This window comes from Oryx dammah, unplaced genomic scaffold (assembly GCF_014754425.2).
Source record: "Oryx dammah isolate SB20612 unplaced genomic scaffold, SCBI_Odam_1.1 HiC_scaffold_10, whole genome shotgun sequence".
NCBI classification, from domain to species: domain Eukaryota; kingdom Metazoa; phylum Chordata; class Mammalia; order Artiodactyla; family Bovidae; genus Oryx; species Oryx dammah.
The window spans coordinates 57,920,896-57,941,987 of record NW_024070194.1 but is presented as its reverse complement, the minus strand read 5'-3'; the positions used below and the strand labels follow the sequence as shown (position 1 = coordinate 57,941,987).

General features: G+C 46.5%; 1 protein-coding gene and 1 non-coding gene across 16 annotated transcripts in view; one reads left to right on the top strand and one right to left on the bottom strand.

Annotated features, from left to right (window-relative positions):
* KIAA1217 (KIAA1217 ortholog) overlaps nucleotides 1-21,092 on the top strand; it is a 350,338-nt gene that overhangs the window by 302,844 nt on the left and 26,402 nt on the right. For all 15 annotated transcript variants that reach the window (XM_040248530.1, XM_040248531.1, XM_040248532.1 and 12 more), the window contains 5 exons: nucleotides 1,162-1,328; nucleotides 13,483-13,658; nucleotides 17,567-17,697; nucleotides 18,108-18,255; nucleotides 20,614-21,028. In XM_040248530.1, coding sequence (XP_040104464.1) covers nucleotides 1,162-1,328; nucleotides 13,483-13,658; nucleotides 17,567-17,697; nucleotides 18,108-18,255; nucleotides 20,614-21,028 — 1,037 coding nt within the window. The remainder of the gene's footprint in view (nucleotides 1-1,161; nucleotides 1,329-13,482; nucleotides 13,659-17,566; nucleotides 17,698-18,107; nucleotides 18,256-20,613; nucleotides 21,029-21,092) is intronic.
* Nucleotides 10,484-10,556, bottom strand: TRNAG-CCC. The gene has a single exon. It is a non-coding gene; the product is annotated as a tRNA-Gly (tRNA).

Below are 21,092 nucleotides of genomic sequence, written 5' to 3'. Positions count from 1 at the left end.
GTGTGTGTGTGTGTGGGTGTGTGTGTGTGTGTGTGTGTGTGTGGTGGATCCCTTGTCTACTCTCTGTGTGAAGCCTGTCCCACAGAACTGCACTGTCACACAAAGGAAGTAGCATAGCGTCTCCTTTGGATTCCCACACCTTCTGATCCTGTGTTACTGGGGATCCTTTGGGGGTCACTTTGGTTTTTATTGGTCGTGCCACTCAGCATGTGGCATCTGTTCTGACCAGGGATTGAACTCTCGCACCCTGCATTGCAACCTCGGAGTCTTAACCCCTGGACCACCAAGGAAGTCCCTTGGGGGCATTTTTAAGGCAAACTTGCTCAAATCGGGCCCTTCCCAGATGCACTTAGGCACTGCAAGAGGATGATTTAAGTTGGACTCAGGGAGCAAAAAGTTATGGCAGTGGCAAAACTGTTCAGGAAGGGTTTCTCTCTGTTGCCTTTTTTTGGTTCTTCTCCCAAAGAATATTAGCATGCCTGATTGCCTCACTAAAGGAGATGTGTGCAGAGGGCCTGCTGCTTTTAGTCAGGAAATTCCAAGGGACTCAGGAGAGTACCCAGTCCTTATTAGCTTTCCCTTGGTGACTGGCCAAATCTCTGTCCAGAACTAAGTGGGTCTTCTTGGGATCTATCTGCCCACAGGGAAGAGTCACATGACTACCCTGTGTTAGGATCCAGAGGTCTAAATTATTAATATTTTTTCTATTATAAAATTGTAGGAACTTCCCTGATGGTCCGGTGGTTAGGACCCTGTGCATCCATTGCTGGGGGAGATGGGGGGCGGTGCATTGGTTCAATACCTGGTCAGGGAACTAAGATCCCACATGCCACATGGTGAGGCCAATAAATAAGATACACAGACAGCTAGCTTCTTTAATATGGCATCATGCTCTACCTGCCGCCCTGCAATCTCCCTTCTTACAGCACCAGACTTCTAGAACATGACTTCTCCAGACTGCGTACTATAACAATGGACGCATGTTCCCTAATTTATTTAAACCCAATTCCCCCCTTTTTGCCCTTTAGAGAGCCAATATCGTTTTGAAGATTTTTTTTTTTTTCACAATGAGGGAATGGGCATTTTCTGTGTTGGGATGGGACTTGCAGCTTTGACTGCCCCTTCCTGGCATCTCAGGGGCTTTGCTGCTGTTTTTCCTAGGAACGCCCCAGGTTTCCGGTGGGAAGACTCTCGGCGCCGTGGATTCCTCGGGGCCGCCCGGCCAGCCCGCGCCCGCCAGCGCCTCCGCGGTCCACGCGAGCCTGCTCGACATGAGGCGGAGCGTGGCCCAGCTCAGGCTCCAGCTGCGACAGATGCGACAGCTCCAGGTACGGGTCCGCGTTCCCGGGACGCTGTCCTCGGACACAGGCTCCTCCCCCGCCCGCCGCCTCCCGCACCCCTGGCCCCGCAGCATCTTCCCGGTGGCGCTCTCTGCAGCATCCTTTGGTAGGGATGACAGCGCCAGGGCGCAGGCGCCGTGACACCCTGGGCTCCTCTCTCACACACATCATCTTGGTCTAGAGCCTTCCGCCGCAACGACAGTCTGTAGCCACTTTAAGCTGCGCGTGCTTCTTACACATGAAAAAACCATTAAGCATCTGTTTTTTTTTTCTTTTTCTTTTTTTTTTGAGGAGAGCTGGAAGCAGAGGAGTCCCGTGGTGGAGTGTTCCCACAGCCAGTTACGACTTCCTGCTTCCTAGGGTTTGGCTTTTGCGCTTCCTCCATGAGCACGTGCGGAAGTGCTGCCGGCAGCTCAGGAGTTTTGCAAGGAAAAAAAAAAACCTTTGTATTCAGAACTAGGAGTTTAAGAGGGTGAATTCATAAGGAAAAGGAGCCATCGTGGATGGTTTGAGAAAAACATCTGCATTATTATTGGAATAGTGTGTCTTCCATAATACTTCCCTTCCCTTTCCCATTCTTAGAAATAGATGAACTACACGGGCACCAAAGGGCAGGGGAAAATGACCCTTCCTGTCACCAGGCATGGTGAATAAATCCCATAAATCTGACTTGGCATGGCTGGTCCAGGGTAATAAGGAACTGGGAAGGTGTACCTTTATGAGATCATGTGTCTGCTCCGGGGATCAGCCTCACCCCTCCCTGCCCCTGGGGGTAGGCTGGTGACTGAGGATGTAGTGCTGGCTTAGATGATGCCCAGGCATCCTCCTCAACTTCGGGGAAGCTCATGGTCCAGCAAACGTTAGTAAAAGGCAGACGCGTCCAGGAGCAGGGAGTAGCCACAGGTGCGGCATCCTCAGGGGCATGCAAGCTCCTGTGCAGCGAGCCCAGTAAGGAAAGGGCACTCCAAACCCCAGCTGCTCTCACACTGCAGCTTGCCATGCGTGAGCCCTCCACTTCCCCCGACCTGAGTAAAGCTAAGACAGTGATTTCCCCTTGTCCTCTACCTCTGGGAGAACTAACAGAAGGGAAGGTAGCTTGAGAGCCTGCCCTGAGCCCTATCACAGATCACACTACTCATGCTCGGGTCTCCAAAGGGTAGTCCGGCGGCGTCCCAAACCCCTTGGACCTCCCACACAAGTTCACTTCAGTCCTCCCTGAATCACGTTGCAGGGGAAGTTCCCCATCCTCTGCATTCACTTTTCCTTGCTTTGCTGTTTTTAAGACTTTGCAGTGAAATGAAGTGTACAGGGTGGCACAATTCAGTGCCCACAGTGAACAGGCAGTAACTAAGCAAGCGAGTGGACGAGGGAGAGTGGCGAGTTGGCACCTCTGAAGGACAGTCACCACTCCACCCCAGGCAGCTCTTAACCTGGTAAAATGAGAGTCCAGTGTTTCTAGATGTTTCAGCATCTCAAGAGAATCTGGAAATAGAGGTTTTTGTTTTGTTAGTATTTATTTGGCCGCACCAAGTTGGTGCTTCCCAGGTAAAGAACCCACTTGCCAATGCAGGAGACCTAAGAGATTTGGGTTCTATCCTTCCGTCAGGAAGATCCCTTGGAGAAGGAAATGACAACCCACTCCAGTATTCTTGCCTGGAGAATCCCATGGACAGAGGAGCCTGGCCAGCTATAGCCCATGGGGTCGCAGAGTCAGACACGACTTAAGTGACTGAGCATGTAGCACGCATGTCTTAGTTTGGCACGTGGGATCTAGTTCCCCAATCAGGGATGGGACCCAGACCCCCTACATTAGGAGCTCGGAGTCTTAGCCACTGGACCAACGGGAAGTCACAGGACACACAGATGTTTTATATAAAATATCTAAGTTCATTCTAAAAGTGTTGGAAGGTAATTTAAAAATCAATTATTTAATAATCTGCAGGCCAGAGGGCACGTGTGCAGGCCAGCAAGTGTCTGTGAGCTCCTGTGTTCTTTGCTGGTGCTTAAAGAGGTTCAGCCTCCCATCTTGCACTGCATCTGCCTTTTACTGCCACCTGCTGGTCAAATTGGAAATTGTGCGCTCCTAGTCTCAAGAGTCCGGAGAAGGCAATGGCATCCCACTCCAGTACTCTTGCCTGGAAAATCCCATGGACGGAGGAGCCTGCTGGGCTGTGGGTCGCTAGGAGTCAGACACGACTGAGCGACTTCAGTTTCGCTTTTCACTTTCATGCATTGGAGAAGGAAATGGCAACCGACACCAGTGTTCTTGCCTGGAGAATCCCAGGAACGGGGGAGCCTGGTGGGCTGCCGTCTCTGGGGTTGCACAGAGTCGGACACGACTGAAGCAACTTAGCAGGAGCAGCAGTAGTCTCAAGAGTCAGACACAACTTAGTGGCTAAACATTTAGACCCCCACAAAGAAAAAAAGTGCTAAATATGTTGTTTGCAAGGTAGTTCCTACTGCTTTCGTTTGTTGGTGTGGGGTCAGAGGTGGAATTGCCGTGAAGTGTGGCAAATCTGATAGCCGGGGGCCGTGATGTATGGGGTGGCGGCATCACCCTGCTGGTGGATGGCAGTGTTTGGTCCTCTGGTCAGGGTGAGGCGGGAGGTGAAGAGGGACCTCCCACAACTTGCCATTCCTTGTAACCCTTGAACTGAGGAGGCTCAGCCGCAGAATCATAGCTTCTCAAAGAGGTGCTACAGCCAGTTCGGGGTCGCAATCTTAATTACTCAGGTTCCTTAATTGGCCCCGAGCTGCTCAGCTTTCCTGGCTCTCGGAGTAAAGAACATGGAGCAGGTGTGCTCTTTTCTTTAAAAAAAAAAAAAAAAAGATATTTATTTGGCCACACTGGGTCTTAGTTGCATCACGTGGGATCCTTTGTCACAGTGCACGGACTCTAGTTGTGACGCAGGCTCAGTACTTGCAGGGAGCGGGCTTAGTTGCCCCACAGCATGTGGGATCTTAGTTCCCTGACCAGGGATCGAACCAGCATCCACTGCATTATAAGGCAAATTCTTAACCACTGAACCACCAGGGAAGTCCCCAGGTGTGCTCCTGAGCTGAGACGCTGGTGCGGTTCTAAAGTGCAGGCACTCAGGGAAAGAGAAGCATTTTAATTCCTAACCTGGATGCTCTTGTTTCTGCCTCAGTCTTTGCATCCTCTGTGCCTCCATCAGCTTTCAGGGGAGTCTGTTTGAGACCAGACCAGTTTAGAATAACTCAGCCATCTCAGCACCAATTCCCCCTCGGCACATGTATTATACACCAAAAGGGAAGTACAAGCCCACAGTGATTATAAGCCCAATAATGGAGCTATCATTAGAGAGCTCCGAAACTCCGGAACAGTCTCAAAAGAACAAAAATTGAATTAGAAATTCAAATGTTCTTTGAACTGTGTTATAAAATAGTGAAAACGAATGAAATCTTTTTTGTGCTTGGCAGCCGGCTCCAGTAATTAGATAATTAAATCAATGGGAAAATCCTAGACTGTCAGGCATAGCCTGTGTGAGCATTTCATTTGCAAAATTGATGGATTATTCTCAGAAGTAGAAATTCGATGCAGACACCGTGGGGTGTGTAGATTTAAATACAGCAAAAAGAATGTCGAGGGAGGTGAAAGAGCCTGAGATGATGAAGAAAACCACGGGAACTTTGCTCCCGTTTTCCTGCTCTCCAGGCTAATGTGAATTTTCAGTCTAAGAGAATGGTTCTTAATTCTGGCTACCCGTGAGAATCACCTGAGGCCTTGCAGAAAAATGCCGATACTTAAGGGCCACTGCCAGAGTCTGACTTCATTGGCTGTGGATCAAAGACTCTAGAATGTTCCAGGGTAAGAAGTACTGCTCTCAGACATTATGAATTCTTAGTCCATTGAGATGCCACGTGGAAACTGACATCTCAGTCAGCTGTCACAAGGAGTGAAGCAGAAATACCCTGCAGGCATGAACAACACACTTGGTGATTTCAAAGCCCTAACTCTCAACAATGTACCTCTTTCCCAGAGACTAACCAGACCTGTTCTCTTCTTCCTCATAACTGATAAGAGCTACATGGACCTTCTGTATTGTGATAGTCCCATCCCAGGTAGGAGCTGCACCTGCATCTAGCTGAAAACAGCAGAGAGAGACAGGGGAAGGCCTAGCTCCTAACAAATGTGCCCTTCAAAAGGTGATCATCTTTGTCTATTACCCTTTCTGGTATGATTTAGGAAAAAAATGATGAGTTACATCATTGTCCCAAAATGCCCAATCCTTAGGTTTCACCCAGGTCATCCAGGACCCATAGGAGTGACTGCTGTTCTGCCCCTCATTATGGGCTAAGGGGAGAGAGATGTTTCTGGAAGAGAGGGTTCAAGTTCTGTGAACGTGAGCCTGGCCCAACGTTGAGATGGATACATCTTTCTCCAGTTGCCACAGTTTTCTTCTTGGTCTCTCGTCTCCTCCCCCTGCTTCTTGATAAATTAAAAATTGGATTATTCTGAACTCAGTGTTCCATTTTTAAGACTACTGAGAATTGACCGTATCTTCCCAAGAGAGGGAGGAGGTAAAACATCAACATAAAAAAGAAACATAGCGGGACACAGAGCCCATGCGCTTGAAACGATATAATTCAGCACCGTTATCGTAAGGTGTCTTTTTATAAGATAGCGCCTCATAGCAATGTGCCAGGGTCTCATTTATCTTCTGACGTTCAAAACAACGGTCATGGGGATGTGTGTCCCTGAGAAAAGCATGCAGGATGTTGGCCCATACTGAGCAGACCTGTTTCTCCCCACCAGGCAGAAATAATAAATGGAACTAGCACAGGAGATGACAGGCAGGCCACCGTGCAATGCATCAAGCCCTCGAAATGCCTACACTGGCTAAGGTGGGGCACATCTCCCAGATATCATGTGCTTGGTGAGCAGGCATCCCCTACCTGCTTGCCTGCAGCCCGGGGGCTAATGGGGGAAAAACTCCTGGTCAGGAATCATTCTGGGGTCTGGCTGTCATGAAACTTCCTGATGGGTTGTACAGCCCCTGTTTACTGTCACTGCCAGACAGCAAAATCAGTTCAATTAAACCACACTGTTGGCAAGCCGGATAGTCTTAGATTTTACCTAAGAACTCACGATGAGTATGTGAGGCACATGTCCATTTTGAGGTGAGTGGGATTTGGTTTAGGCAGTTTCCTACCTTCTCAGGGAAGCTGACAGAAATAATTTATTTCATCGAGTTCAAAATTTTAAAATATTTATGTACTTGTTTGGCTACATAGGGTCTTAGTTGAGGCATGTGGGATCTAGTTCCCTGAGCAGGAATCGAACCTGGGTCCCCTGCATTGGGAGTGTGGAGTCTTAGCCACTGGACCGCCAGGGAAGTCCCGTGGTCCAGTTAACTTTTATTTTTGAGTAGTTTTATAAAATCATCAAGCCACGGCATTTACAACCAACTGAAATTTCTAGAGATGTAGGGATAACTACAGCTGTTCTTGCCCTTCTACTGTTGACAACTGGAACACTGAAAAATAAATGCATGAAATAACTCTTCAGCATCGGCCAACAGACAGCACAGGAGTGTGACCCTTGGGAGAATGAAAGGAAAGGAGACAAAACCTCTATCTTCCTCAGCTTTCTGCCTGTTGACACTTCTTAGATCACAGGACAGAGAGAGAGAAACCCAGCAGAGTACTGACCACATGACCAGCTAAGGGCAAGGAGTGGATGCAGCTAGGATTTGGGGAGCCGAGTACCAAACGAGAGGAAACTCTGCGCAGAAAGAGTTACGTCAATCTGTGGACCCGTCATCAACTAATAGGCCAAGCATGAGTGTTGTGAAAGACCACTGATCCAAGCACAAAGCAGGAGGCTGTAGGCCAGAAAATTCCCAGAGCTCACACAGTTCTGGGAGATGCTCATGCCTCAACCAGCAAGCACAGAGAGGTTTTATTAATCGCTCGGGGCATTTGGTAGTGACAGAGAAAGGCCCTGCTTCAGTTTTTTTTTTTTTTTTCTTCAGTGTTTAGTTCATACATTTTAATTTATTTGTGGGCACCACATTTTAGTTGCAGCATGTGGTATTTAGTTCTCTGACCAGGGATCAAACCCGGCCCCCCCAGCATTGGGAAATGTATGTAACAAATCCTTAACAAAATATCAGCAATTGAATCCAGCAGTATATAAAAAGGATAATACATTATCCTGGATTTTATCCCAGGAGTTCAAGATGGTTTTAATATGGGGGAGGGAAAAATGATTCAATGTATTTGACCTTTTTGCAGAATAAAGAAGACAATCATATCATTTCAATAAATGCAGAAAAAAACATATAACAAAATTCAATACCGATGATAAAAACACTCAGCACTCTTGGAGTAGAAGCAAACTTCCTTAACCTGATAAAGGATGTCTGAAAACCCTACAGAAAACGTTACAGTTAGTGGTGAAACACAACCACATTCTCCATAACATCGGGACCACAGCCAAAGAAGCCTCCTCTTTCTTCTCTTTAACTCTGTACTGAATGTCCTAGCAAGTGCAGTAAGGCTGGAAGACGAAAGGAAAAAGCACATGGATGGAAAAGTTAAAAGCATAATTGGCATTAAATCACTTCACAATCACGACTGTGTAATATAAAATCAAAAAAAGATGCTTCCAGAAATAAGTGAATGTAAGCAAGATCACAATCAAGTCAATATGTAAAAACATTACAATGTTAGTACATACAACATACTAAATCCATACAATAGAAAACCACCTAGCATAAAAAAGCATTGAGGCCCTAAAATTCCGAACAGCATGGCTGGATCTCAAAAACAATATACTGACGGAAAGAAGCCAGATACACACAATTTCACAGTGTACAGTTCCATGAGTGTGACATTCCAGAACAGGAAGAACTAATCTAAGGGACAAAACGCAGGTGGGTGGTTTCTTTGAGCTGGAGGTCGGGAAATTGAGTGCAGAGTGCTGAGGATTTTTTTAGGGTGAAAACAAATGTTGTCTCTGTTTTTAGTGGTGCTTTCATCAGTGTATACATTTGTCAAAACTCATTGACCTGTGCACTATTAAATGGGTATATTTTATAGCTTGTAAACCATATCTTTTTAAAAAAATGTATTTGGCTGCACCAGGTCTTAGCTACAGCAGGTAGGATCTTTTTAGTTGCAGCCTGTGGGATCTAGTTCCCTGACCGGGGACTGAACCCAGGTCCCCTGCCTTGGGAGTGTGGAGTCTTTTAAATTGAAATTTAGAATCCCCGCTAAGAAAAACTAAATGTATTGATTTTTAGTGCTGGTGGCTAATTTATCCGAAGCATTTAGAGAGAGATGGTGACACACGTCCTGCCTTCAGCACTGTTTTTTTTTTTTAATTAATTTTTATTGGAGTACAATTGCTTTACAACGTTGTTCCTACTGTACAGCAGAGTGAGTCAGCTATACATACACACCTCCCTCCTTTGTGGATTTCCTTCCCGTTTAGGTCCCACAGAGCATCGAGGAGGGCTCTGTGCTGCACGGTCGGCTCTCATTGGTTGTCTATTTCATATATAGCAGTAGTCAGCACTAGCACTGCCTTCTGCACACTCTAGGAGCAAGTCCTAGAGACAGTGGTAAGAACTCCAGACAGGAGGGTCAGGGGCCCAGGGAAAGTAGAAACAGAACCTCTGCGTGTCTGTATTCCTTTGTGATTTTACTTACTGTGGCCTGCTCACCAGCCAGTGTGCTATGGGAAAGTCAGTTTCTTCTCCCTCTCTCTGGGTTAAGGCACTCTTCCTGGGCGGGAGGATCATACAGCCTGGAACTCAAGGCCCGTCTCTCCTTGCCTCCACTTTGAGTGGAATCATTTGAGCGTGATCTGACTCTGTTACAAGTTGAGTAATTTGAATACCGTATGCAGTTGTGTTCCTCTGATACGTCTGTAGGTTTTCAGAGTGTACACTCAGTTGCTCGGTCGTGTCCAGCTCTTTGCTACCCCGGGGACCATAGCCCACCAGGCTCCTCTGTGGGGTTTTTGGGGCGAGAATCCTGGAGTGGGTTGCCATTTCCTCCTCCAGGGGATATTCCCAACCCAGGGATCAAACCTGCGTGTCCTGCATTGGCAGGCAGATTCTTTACCACTGAGCCACCCAGGAAATCTTGGCATCTGAGGTTGATTAAATCTGAAGATGTGGAACTGTGAGTATGGAGGGCAGGCTAGGAAGTTATACTCAGATTCTTGTTTAAAATATGTATTTATCTGGCTGCGCTGGGTCTTAGTTGTGGCACGTGGGATCTTTAATTCTGGATGCAAACTCTTAGTTGCAGCATGAGGGATCTAGTTCCCAGGGATCAAACTCAGACCCCTTGCACTGGAGCATGGCATCCTAGCCACTGGACCACCAGCGAAGTCCCTATACCTGGATTTTTGCGCAGAGGGTAGGCACTCCCACTCGTGTTGTTCAAGGGTCAACTGTATTGTCACTCAAGCATTGACTGTGCTGGGTTCATCAGCTGTGTGCCAGAAGCTGCTTGTGTGTGGGAGTATAGCAGACACTGCTGTGTAGTGCTGTCTAGTAGACGCTGATTGGAAAATTACTGGGTTGAATTTGACTCTGAACAAGTCACCTCACTTCTCAGGGCTTCACTTCTCCCATCTTTGGAATTTCAGTTTTAAGGATTTGAAATATTCTGAGCGACTTCACTTTCACTTTTCACTTTCATGCACTGGAGGAGGAAATGGCAACCCACTCCAGTGTTCTTGCCTGGAGAATCCCAGGGACGGGGGAGCCTGGTGGACTGCTGTCTATGGGGTCGCACAGAGTCAGACACGACTGAAGCGACTTAGCAGCAGCAGTAATTTCTGGCTTCATAGTCACTGTCAATATCCACTGATGATTAGACTGTAATTTTATTGGAGCTTGTCTGGGAGATTTGGGCAGAAGGGTTAGGGAGGGCTGTGCCACTCAGCTCACAGCACAGTGATGTCATCTGTCCATCAAAGTGTTCTTAGACCACAGTGCTCAGACTGGTGGCACATTAGAATCATCTGAGGTGGTTTTTTTTTTTTTTTTAACACATCTATATCTTCCATTTCTTATTTATTTGGCTGCACCAGGTCTTCGCTGCAGCATGTGGGATCTTTAGTTGGGGCATGCAAACTCTTAGTTGTGCCATGTGGGATCTAGTTCCCTGACCAGGGATTGAACCTGGGACCCCTGCGTTGGGAGCACAGTGTCTTAGCTACTGGACCACCAGGGAAGTCTTTGAGGGGTTTTTAAAAATTCCCAGTGCCCAAGCTGCATCTCAGACCACTTAAATCTGACTCTCTCAGGGATGGACCTAGGCATCAGTCACTTTTAGACACATTTAATCATCTTATTTGTCCCTTACATACCCATTACCACTAACCCTCAACCCCCAAAGGAAATAGGTCTATAGGATTTGACACATGGCCTTGAATTTGATGCTGTTTTGATAACAGCTGGTTTACTATGTCTGTTTAGCAACTGTAGTCAGAGCAAGTCTGGGCATTAGCACTGAGCTCAAGACATAGCCAAGCCATGGGTCACCTTGCATTTCTACCATCTGGCAAATAATTGTGGATTTTCCCTTGTTTGTTATTACCAACTCAGTTCACACATTCAACAAATATTGGGTTGGCCAAAAAGCTCGTTCGTGTTCTTCTATAACATTTGGTGGAAAAACCTGAATGAACTTTGTGGCCAACGCCATATTTGAGTGCCTGCTATGTACTAGGCATGGTGTCCTGGAGACTCTGTGGAAGGCAAAAATTAACCAGGTAGAGGGAGTACCATGCAAAGTCCCTGTGGCAGAAAGGAAAGGGAGTCAGGCTGTCAGAAGAACAGAGAGGGTGGCCCTGCGGCTGGAGCAGAGAGCACGCTAGCCGCCTGCAGTGATAGGAGGCTGGTGATGTGGGCAAGGGCCAGACCTCCGCATGCCTTGCGGACAGAGCTGTCACTGCAGAGAGCGTGGCCGGAAGCTGCTGTCTGTGCTCTGCCTCCAAACTTGCTGCCTTTCAGCAACCGACTGTCTTAAGACCTCAATAAAAAGACAGCATTAGCGAGGAGAGTATGAAAGCATGATCATGACTCATTCAGAGGAGGTAACCCAAGGGTGGCACTTTTTTTGGGGTTCCCTCCCAGACAAAACCGCAGGTTACACCCCCACAGTTATCCTCCCTGATAGCACCTCATCTGCACCGAGAGCTTGGTTTGTGCCAGGCACGACTGTGAGCACTTGATTGCCTCACGAAGCTCCATTACGCCTCCGAGATATGAACTACTACTGTCCCTTTCTGTTTGTTTTGGAGAGACACGGAGAGATTAATAACTTGCCCACAATCGCATGGCTACTAATTAGGAAGACTGGGAACTAATTAGGGAGACTGAGAACTAATTAGGAAGACTGGGAGCTAATTAGGAAGTCTGGGAGCTAATTAGGAAGTCTGGGAACTACTTAGGAAGGCTGGGAAATGAACTCAGGCTGTCTTTCTCTGGATGGACAGTTGATGATGGTGGTGTTCAAACGATGGTGGTTCTGTAGGGCTGGTCCATGTTGAATTTTTTTTTTAATGTGGACCATTTTTAAAGTCTTTATTGAACTGTTACAATATTGCTTCTATTTTATGTTTTGGTGTTTTGGCTGTGAGGCATATGGGATCTTAGTTCCCCGACCAGGGATGGAACCTGCATCCCCTGCATTGGAAGGCAAAATCTTAACCACTGGGCCATCAGGGAAGTCCCAGAAATGGTTTATTTTTATTCAGAAAAAATGGAAGCCATGATGAGGTTTCAAGCAGGTGGTGGCACAGTCAGACGGCATTTCCTCTCTGTTTGCACGGATGATGGACAGCTGATAGAGCGTCATCCCTCCCGTGAGGTGATACACAGTCTACGAAGCCACAAAACGAAGGAAGCAGTAACAGCTAATTGGAATTTCAGAGGAACTTCAGATATAATAGGTATGATAGAGTTACTGGTTTTCAGGCCGATTGAATGAGCGCACTTGATGTACGTGCTGTCAGAAAATTGTCCTGCCCCAGGGAGCCATGTAATACCTTCTTGGAAACAGGATTCAAATGTTTGGCTAGATTTTGTGTAAAGCCTGGACTGATACTCACACATCCTATACTTTGGGGTGAGAAACAAGAGTACTCTGGAAACCACCTGGGAAAATTATGTGGAAATTGTGGTCTTATGTATGCAAGCAGCCTACGTATAATCCAGGGAGATCAGTTAATTGACAAAAGCCTTAGGGCTCGTCTGCAAATATCATTGCCACCACTGAAAGCAAGTACTGTGTTTTGAGTTTTGTTTTTCTTTTTTGAACTATAGTTGATTTACAGTGTTGTACCAATCTCTGTTGTACAGCAAAGCAACTCAGTTATATACATATAGACATTCTTTTTTATATATTATTTTCCATTGTGGTTTATTACAGGATATTGAACATACTGCCCTATGCTATACAGTAGGACCTTGTTGTTTATCCTTCCTATATATAATAGTTTACATCTGCTAATCCCAAATCCCAGTCCTTCCCTTCCCCACCCTCTTAAGTACTATGTTGTGATGGTCTGTAATTACATGGTATTTGGTCCATGGACCCATTAATAAGAGGGACACAGATATTCATTTAATTGATGGGCTGAAATAGTCCACAGTCAAACCAACATTTGTTGAGTACCTTTCTATACCAAACAGTATCTCGTTTAATTTTCAGAGTAGAAGAGGCAAGGGAGATGAATGCCCCCATCTTTAGAGATAAAGAGCGTGCCCAGAGTCTCTCAGTGCATCTGGGAGTAGGTTTAGGGTTTGATTGTAAGTCTGCTTGGCTCCAGAGCAGGTACTCTTGGCTCTCTCTATGAAAACATGTGCGATTTCATGCCCGTTGTCTGTATGTCTATCCAGCATTTAGGAAGGACTACTTTTTTGCAGACAGGGATGTGAAAATGTGCTTGTTAGCTGTCTACTCAAACTTGGATGCTGGCTGAAGCAGCAATGTTATATACAGTCTGTGCTCCCTTCTCTTTTACAGTGAAATAAAGAAAGACTCAGCTATGGGGCTGTTTATCCAGACCCATACCTGGGGCCTGCCAGGCGCCCTGGCACCCCCATGGCAACCCGGCAAGAGTTGATGGAGGGCGATTTCTTTTGTCCAACAGCTGCAGAACCAGGAGCTGCTGAAGGCAATGATGAGGAAGGCTGAGCAGGAAATCAGCAGCAAGGTAATCGAGACGATGAAGAGACTGGAGGACCCTGTGCAGCGCCAGAGGGTCCTGGTGGAGCAGGAGAGGCAGAAGTACCTGCACGAAGAGGAGAAGATCGTCCGCAAGCTGTGGTGAGTCTGGCCCTTGCAGTCAGTCCCTGGTTGCGTGCATAGCTGTCCAATCTGGAAGGCAAGCCTGTCTTGGCCAAGGAGGTGGCCCTTCCTAGACGGTGTTCTCACACTCTTTCTTTACTGAGCACCCAGTTCTGGCTGGCTCTGGATATCCGTGGACACTCGGCTAGTGCCCTCCATCCGAGCTCAGGAAATTGAACAGTCCTCAGGTGACTGAGCTTATTAGTCTCTTTGGAAGCATCGCACTGTTCTGTAGGGCTTGGCGACCCATCAAATTAAAAGGAGCCAGTGGCACAACCCAATGATAAATGGGAAGTCTGAATTTAATCTCAATAAATTAAAACTAATAGCCAAAATAACAAAGCGCTAAAATTATCCTCCTATTATTCAACTGTAGTTTAAATCACAAAAGAAGAATTTCAGTGTAAAGTATGTTTGATGCACAATGAAAGATGCTGCCTTGAATGCGACCCATCTTCTGTGAGGTTCTTATTGAAAACATCTATCAAGTCGCACGACTGAAATAAGCAGAGTTTTATTACGCCCCAGTCACTGGGGCAGGCCCATCTGTTATGTTAATATATGCTTTGTTATGCAGTGAAGATTTATCATAGAACAGTTTCACCTTTTAGTATAATGAAGAGTCATTTGTGTGGGTTCTTCTAGTGTTAGCAGTTCTCCTGTTTGTTTTTTTTTGAGTTTCACAAAGCCATTTTAATTTATTCAATTATTTGTTAATACTTGAAGTATTTAAATATTTAAAATACTTTAAAATATTTTATTACAAAATATCGGCTGTATTTCCCATGTTGTACAGTACATCCTTGTAGCCCGTCTTACACTCGATGGTTTGAACCTCCTGTTCTCCCACTAGATTCCCCTTCGCTGCCCCCACTGATAAGCACCAGTTTGTTCTCTGTATCCAGTAGTCCACTGTTTTTTTGTTATATTCACTGGTTTGTGAATTTTTTGGATTTCCCATATAAGTGATAAGCATACAGTATTTTCCTGACTTGTTGTACTTTGCATAATGCCCTCCACACCCACAGGTAAATGCTGCAAATAGCAAATCCATTCTTTTTTGTGGCTGAGTAGTATTCCATTGTAGATGGGTAATTCTCTTGTTTTTGGAAAGCATAAACGTCCCACAGTGGGATTGTAAGGGAGCAACTTTCAAATTCTTTCCATGAGTATAATCACCAGAAGCCTACAGGATGAGGAGTTATGCTCATTGACCTCTTGGATATTTGAGCGTAGCTTATGTCAAATCAGATGCCAACCCAGTGTGCCTGATTAAAATTAGAATACCCTTCTCAGTAGAGTCAGATAATAAATTTGACCACTGTTCATCAGCATCTCAAAATAGACTCCAATTTGTATTTAGTCCCTGCACTTATAGACAATCACCCGCAATGAGATAGTAAAGCTGTTATTTGTCTGAAATGGGTCTGTGACAGCTGACTGTCTACAACTAGGTCTCAAGGTTCTTCTTGAAAAGTTCTTTTAAAAAAATATATAGCCTTTAATGTTTTTATAGAATTGTCAGTTAATTTTTCTTCCAGTTTTATTGAGATGTAATTGACATGTAGCCCCATATAGTTTAAGGTGGACAGCATAATGATTTGACTTCCACACATCATGAAATTATTGCCACAGTAAGTTTAGTGAATATCTATCATCTCCTATAGGTATGAAATTAAAGAAATAGAAAAAACTTTTTTTCCTTCTGATGACAACTCTGAGGATTTACTCTCGTAACAAATTTCATAAGTAACATATAGCAATGTTAATTATATTTATCGTGTTGTTGATTACACTCCTAGTCCCTGTAACTGGAAGTCTGTCGACTTGCTGCCTGCCCCACACTAAAGGTTCTGGCACTGGAATTGCTGTCCGCTTACTGCCACCTAGTGGTTCTTCAAATCAAAGCTCTTTTCCTGTTTCTTTGATAGCAGGGGTTTCTACTGTCAGAGCAACAGGCAAAATGAAATAATGCACACATCTGTTTAGGGTGGGGTTATTGACGTGCGCAGGAGACAGGATGTTGTTATTGGTGTGTTTGTTGAAGTGGGAGACGTACACTAAGCGGTGAGTACATGTGTGCACATGCACCCCCTCCAGAAATCAGACCTGGGATCATTCATTCTCTTTGCAGCCTGGAGAGGGCAGTCCGTCCTTACTGACAGGACAGTCAGTATAAACCAGAGGTTCTCAGGGGCAAGTTTGTTCCCCTCCTGACCTCTAGGGACATTTTAACAATGTCTGTGGAACATTCTTGTTTGTCTCAAGTTAGGGGAGGTTGCTACCGGCATCTGTCATAAATGGGTGTTGGATTTTTTCAAAAGCTTTTTATGCACCTATTGAAATGATTATATGGTTTTATTCTTCAGTTTGTTAATGTGGTGTATCACACTGATTGATTTGCAGATACTGAAGAATCCTTGCATCCTCAGGATAAATCCCACTTGATCATGGTGTATGATCCTTTTAATGTACTGTTGGATTTCGTTTGCTAGTTTTTTTGTTTTTTTGCATCTGTGTTCAACAATTATACTGGCCTGTAATTTTCTTTTTCTTGGGGTATCTTTGTCTGGTTTTGGTATCACGGTGATAGTGGCCTCAGAGAATGAGTTTGAGAGTGTTCCTTCCTCTGCAATTTTTTGGAATAGTTTGAGAAAAGGATAGCTGCTGTCTCTCCTCTAATGTTTGATAGAATTTGCCAACTAAAGCCATCTGGTCCTGGACTTCTGTTTGTTGGAAGTTTTTTCTTTTTAATTAATTTTTATTGGCGTATAGTTGCTTTATAATGTTGTTAGTTTCTACTGTAAGCAAAGTGAATCAGCTCTATGTATACATATATTCCCTCTTTTGGATTTCCTTCCCATTCAGGTCACCACAGAGCACTGAGCAGAGTTCTCTGTGCTGTACAGTAACTCTCATTACCTATTTATACGCAGTATCCATAGTGTATGTGTATCGTACCAATCTCAATCTCCCAATTCATCCCACCACCCTGCTGCCTTTGGTGTCTATACTTTTTTTTTTCTATGTTTGTGTATCCATTTCTGTTTTGCAGATAAGATCATCTGTACCATTTTTCTAGATTCCATATATATGTGTGATATATTTTTCTCTTTTTGACTTCATTCTTTATGACAGTCATCAACAGAGGAATGGATGAAGAACATACGGTATATCTACAATAGAATTTTAGCCTTATAAAGGAACAAAACTGGGTCATTTGTAGAGACGTGGATGGACCTAGAGACCTTTGAGTTTTGTAACCACAGTTTGAACTTCAGTACTTATGACTGATCTGTTCATTTTTTTCTGTTTCCTCCTGGTTCAGTCTTGGGAGGTTGTACCTTTCTAAGAATTTGTCCATTTCCTCCACATTGTCCGTTTTGTCGGCTTAGAGCTGCTGCTCCTGGAGGCTAATGTGTCGAGGTCAGGGGTGCTGCTGAATACCCTACAGTGCACGGGACACCCTCCACCCCCACCACCCCCCCACCCCACCCCCGGAAAAGAATGACCTGGCCCCAGAGGTCAGTGCCAAGGTGGAAAAGCTTGATCTGCAGCAACCTGGGCTCCTCTTCTTGCTGTCTCTCCCCCTCTTAGTCCTCTGTCACATCAGAGTCCACACAGCCCTCCCTCAGTCAGCATTAGCACCGCTAAAAACAAAGAGTGGGTCCTTTGTCAGCCAGGTGGTGGACCTGGGCCTCCCCGAGAAACCTCACCTCACACCCCAGAAGGGTCTATTAAGCCAAACCAATCTACTCCTCCCCAGCTGCTTACACTTCCGTGGGCATGGAGGGACCCGTGGCGCTGAGGCCCAGGCTCCTCTGCTCTTGCACTGTCCGTAGGGAAGGCCCCGCACTCACTCCATCTGTGGTCGGCTTTCCCCCTAGTGACCTGGAAGACTTCGTTGATGATCTAAAGAAGGACTCCACCTCGGCCAGCCGTGTAGTGACTCTGAAAGACGTGGAGGATGGGGCTTTCCTGCTGCGCCAGGTGGGAGAGGCCGTCGCCTCCCTGAAAGGTGAGCATCCTCCTTGGAGCGGGAGGGGAATCCAGACAACCCATCAGATGGTGAAGGATTCGTTCGTGCACATGGGCAGGTGTTCATCCAACACCCACCGTGCACTGTTCTGGGTGCTCAAGATGCATCCCTGAACAGCAGAAGACGCGCCCCTCTCTGCCGGGAGCTGGTATTAATACTTTAGTGACTGCTGTAATCTGAATACACCTCGGGGCCCCGCAGACACACCCCACATACAGAGACGGGAAATGAGACCTCGAGGGGCTGCGCCCTGAGCCCAGCTCACGTTGAACCAGCTCTGCCTCCTGAACCCCCACACTTCTCGACCATGTCCAGTGTTGGGGTCTGGGAGGGGAGCCTGCTCTTCTTGCCTTTGCTCCTGCTGCTCACTCACTGTTCTTGGTCTGCAGGAGAATTTCCAACCTTACAAAATAAGATGCGAGCCATCCTGCGCATAGAAGTGGAGGCGGTGCGGTTCCTGAAGGAGGAGCCACACAGGCTGGACAGTCTCCTACAGAGAGTGCGCGGCCTGACGGACACCCTGACCATGCTGCGGAGGTGACCAGGCTTGGGAGGACCGGGCGGGCCTGGACGGGGTGGTGTGGGGTGGCGCGGGGTGGCGTGGGGTGGCGTGGGTGTGACCTCAGAGTTTGACACCAGACTTGTTGGTTCTGATCTCATGGCCAGGCAGTCAGTCCTATTTGGATGTTCTTATCTGTTCCAGTCCTGGTGTTGGGTGTCAAGAGTTTAAGAATAAACCAGACAGAACCCCTGCCCGTATAAAACTTCCTTTCCCACATGGAAAATAGACACAGCTACCACATAAACCACCTCCCAACAGCATCAGTCCTGAATTTTCCTTTTCTTTAGAAAACAGAACTAGGAAATTACAGAGATACTACCCTTTAGATCTTAAACCAGATTTGAGAGCCAGTCACAAGCATACTAACATCTAAATTCTTAGGAGAATTTTAATCACTATCATCTTTTGATAGGTTTGCAGGAGAAATATGTTGAAAGTACAGTTGACTTTTAGATGAATTATTAACCGTAAGGAGCAAGTGAGATTTTTCTAGTAATAGTGACCTCAAGGAAAGAGGCTCTTTTGAGATGCTAATGCTACAAAGAGCTCTATAATCTCCTGGATAAGTTTCAGGAGGCCAGCAAAAATCTGAATTAAGGTAACTCTTGCCTCTTCCTGCAGAGAAAACATCTGCCTGGGTACAGGATGAAATTGTACTTGAATTACATTTTCTCATAGACTCACTACTTTAAATTGCCAGAGTGAACTTTTTCTTCCAGTAGGATAAAAATATGTTAAAAGGATTCTTCATTAAACTCGTAACTAAATGTGGTAACCCAACCACAAAGCCTATAACAAGCCTTCCTGACTAAGTGTTTACAGAGATAGCAGGCTGGCAGCAGTGCCCACCCTCCCTCTCTTCCCTGAAAACCAATTTTAAAACATGATACAGATAAAGCCAGTTAAGTTACTTTAAAAATAAAATAAATATAGCCTCCATTAAGCTGCCCATCACAAGCCTTTATATTATTATTTCTTGGGATCTTTCTGTCTACGTGCTGTACTCAGCACTGTGGAAAACACAAGAAGGAAGATAGGAATACACCCGCCCCCAGGGACAGGCACATGTCCTGGCGCCCGACAGAGACGACACGGGTGACAGTCATGGCTCAGAGCAACTGTAGCGGGTTGGGAAGATGCTGGAGAGGTTCTGTGTGTCTTGCGTTTGAGGTGCCGGAAGGATAGCAGAGCAGAGTTGCCCAGGAAGCCCTTAGAAACGCAGACTGAAGTTCAAGAGACAGTTAGAAGGAGTCTTTGCCTAACTCAGAGGGAGGGGGAAGGAGGTTTAGAGTTGAAAGTTGCCTTCATGTAGGTGATTACTGAAGATGGAAGAGAAGCTCTGACAGAAGGAGAAGGAAAGGGGGAAACAGACCCTTGGGGATTTGAGATTGAAGCAACCAGACAGTTAAAAGAAGTGAGCAGCAGAGGAGAGCTATGGAAGGCAGTATCTTTTTTTCAAAGCAAAAGAAAAACACATTTTGGTAAGAGAATGAGGGGCTAATTAAAAATTATGGGTTGAGTATCACGTTTGATAGTATCTTTCATTTGACTATGTTGATCGTAGCCACCAGCCCAGAGGAAGGAATTAGACCATCATCATCTTTACTATAATCCACAGATAAGTACCTGAGGCTCACAGAGGTGAAGTTCCCAGCATTACAGAGCTAGAACACGGAAGCTGATAGTTGAACACAAGCCTTTCTGACCCTGAAGGTCATGTCTTTTCCACCATAGTGTGGGTGGAGCTGGACAGAGCATCAGATGACCGCCTTCCCCCCATACCCCCTACAAAGCAGAGGAGGATGAGGACTAACCCGGCAGTTAGATTCACAGTCACTCTCAATGTTGCAAAAAGGCTAGTCAAGTCCAGGTTGGGTGGCCAGATGGCTGAGCTGTAAGAAGAGCAAGTAAAAGGAACTGGCATGTAAACCACCTTCCCGACGTGTGCAGCAGTGAAAGCAGGAGAGAGTGGAGGGTTAAGGAAGCTCAGGCCAGAACCGAGCATCTGAGCGCTGCCTAGGCCTGGAACGGGTGTGGGCAGTATGGTTAGAATCATGTGTCCACTCTGGGACACCACCACCCCTACAGTGGGCACAGCAGCAGGAGTGGACCATCTCCTGAGGGAAGAAGAGGAAGCAGCTGCTAAAAGGAGGCAGTTCTGTTGCTATGGAAACCCTCAACTCTAAGCTGCTACTTGGCATTTTAGCATGTCTTAATTTCTGCAACAAAATCTTGCCTGTTCTGCGGATGACACAGCACTCAAGTAAATACAGTCCAATGAAAATGCGCGTTACCTGGTTCACTGGTTGATGCTGCTGTGTGGTCTCTCCCAGGCATGTCACCGATGGGCTCTTGAAAGGCTCAGATGCAGCCCAGGCCGTGCAGTACGTCGCTATGGAGAAGGCCACAGCCGCCGAGGTCCTGAAGGCCCAGGAGGAGGCCCCCCACAGCTCGGGCCAGCCTGTCCCCGGCGACGTGAAGGCAGAAGTGGTGCCCTTGGCCGTCCACCACGCACAGAGCTCTCCCGTGGTCATCCAGCCATCCCAGCTGTCCTCCGCGCTGCTGAACCCTGCCCAGCATGCGCCTGGGGGCCCGGGCCCTCACTCCGCCAGTGCCCCCGCCGCCACGCAGGAGGCCCCCTCCACTCTGCCGTCCCCGCAGATGCCCGGGGATGGCTCCTCCGTGCAGAGCCTGTTCATCGAGGAAATCCACAGTGTGAGCGCCAGGAACAGGGCGGTGTCTATCGAGGTAGGTCCTCCTTCCATTTCTCCTAATTCCGTGAAGGGGGAAGGATGGGGTCCTTTCCCACCAA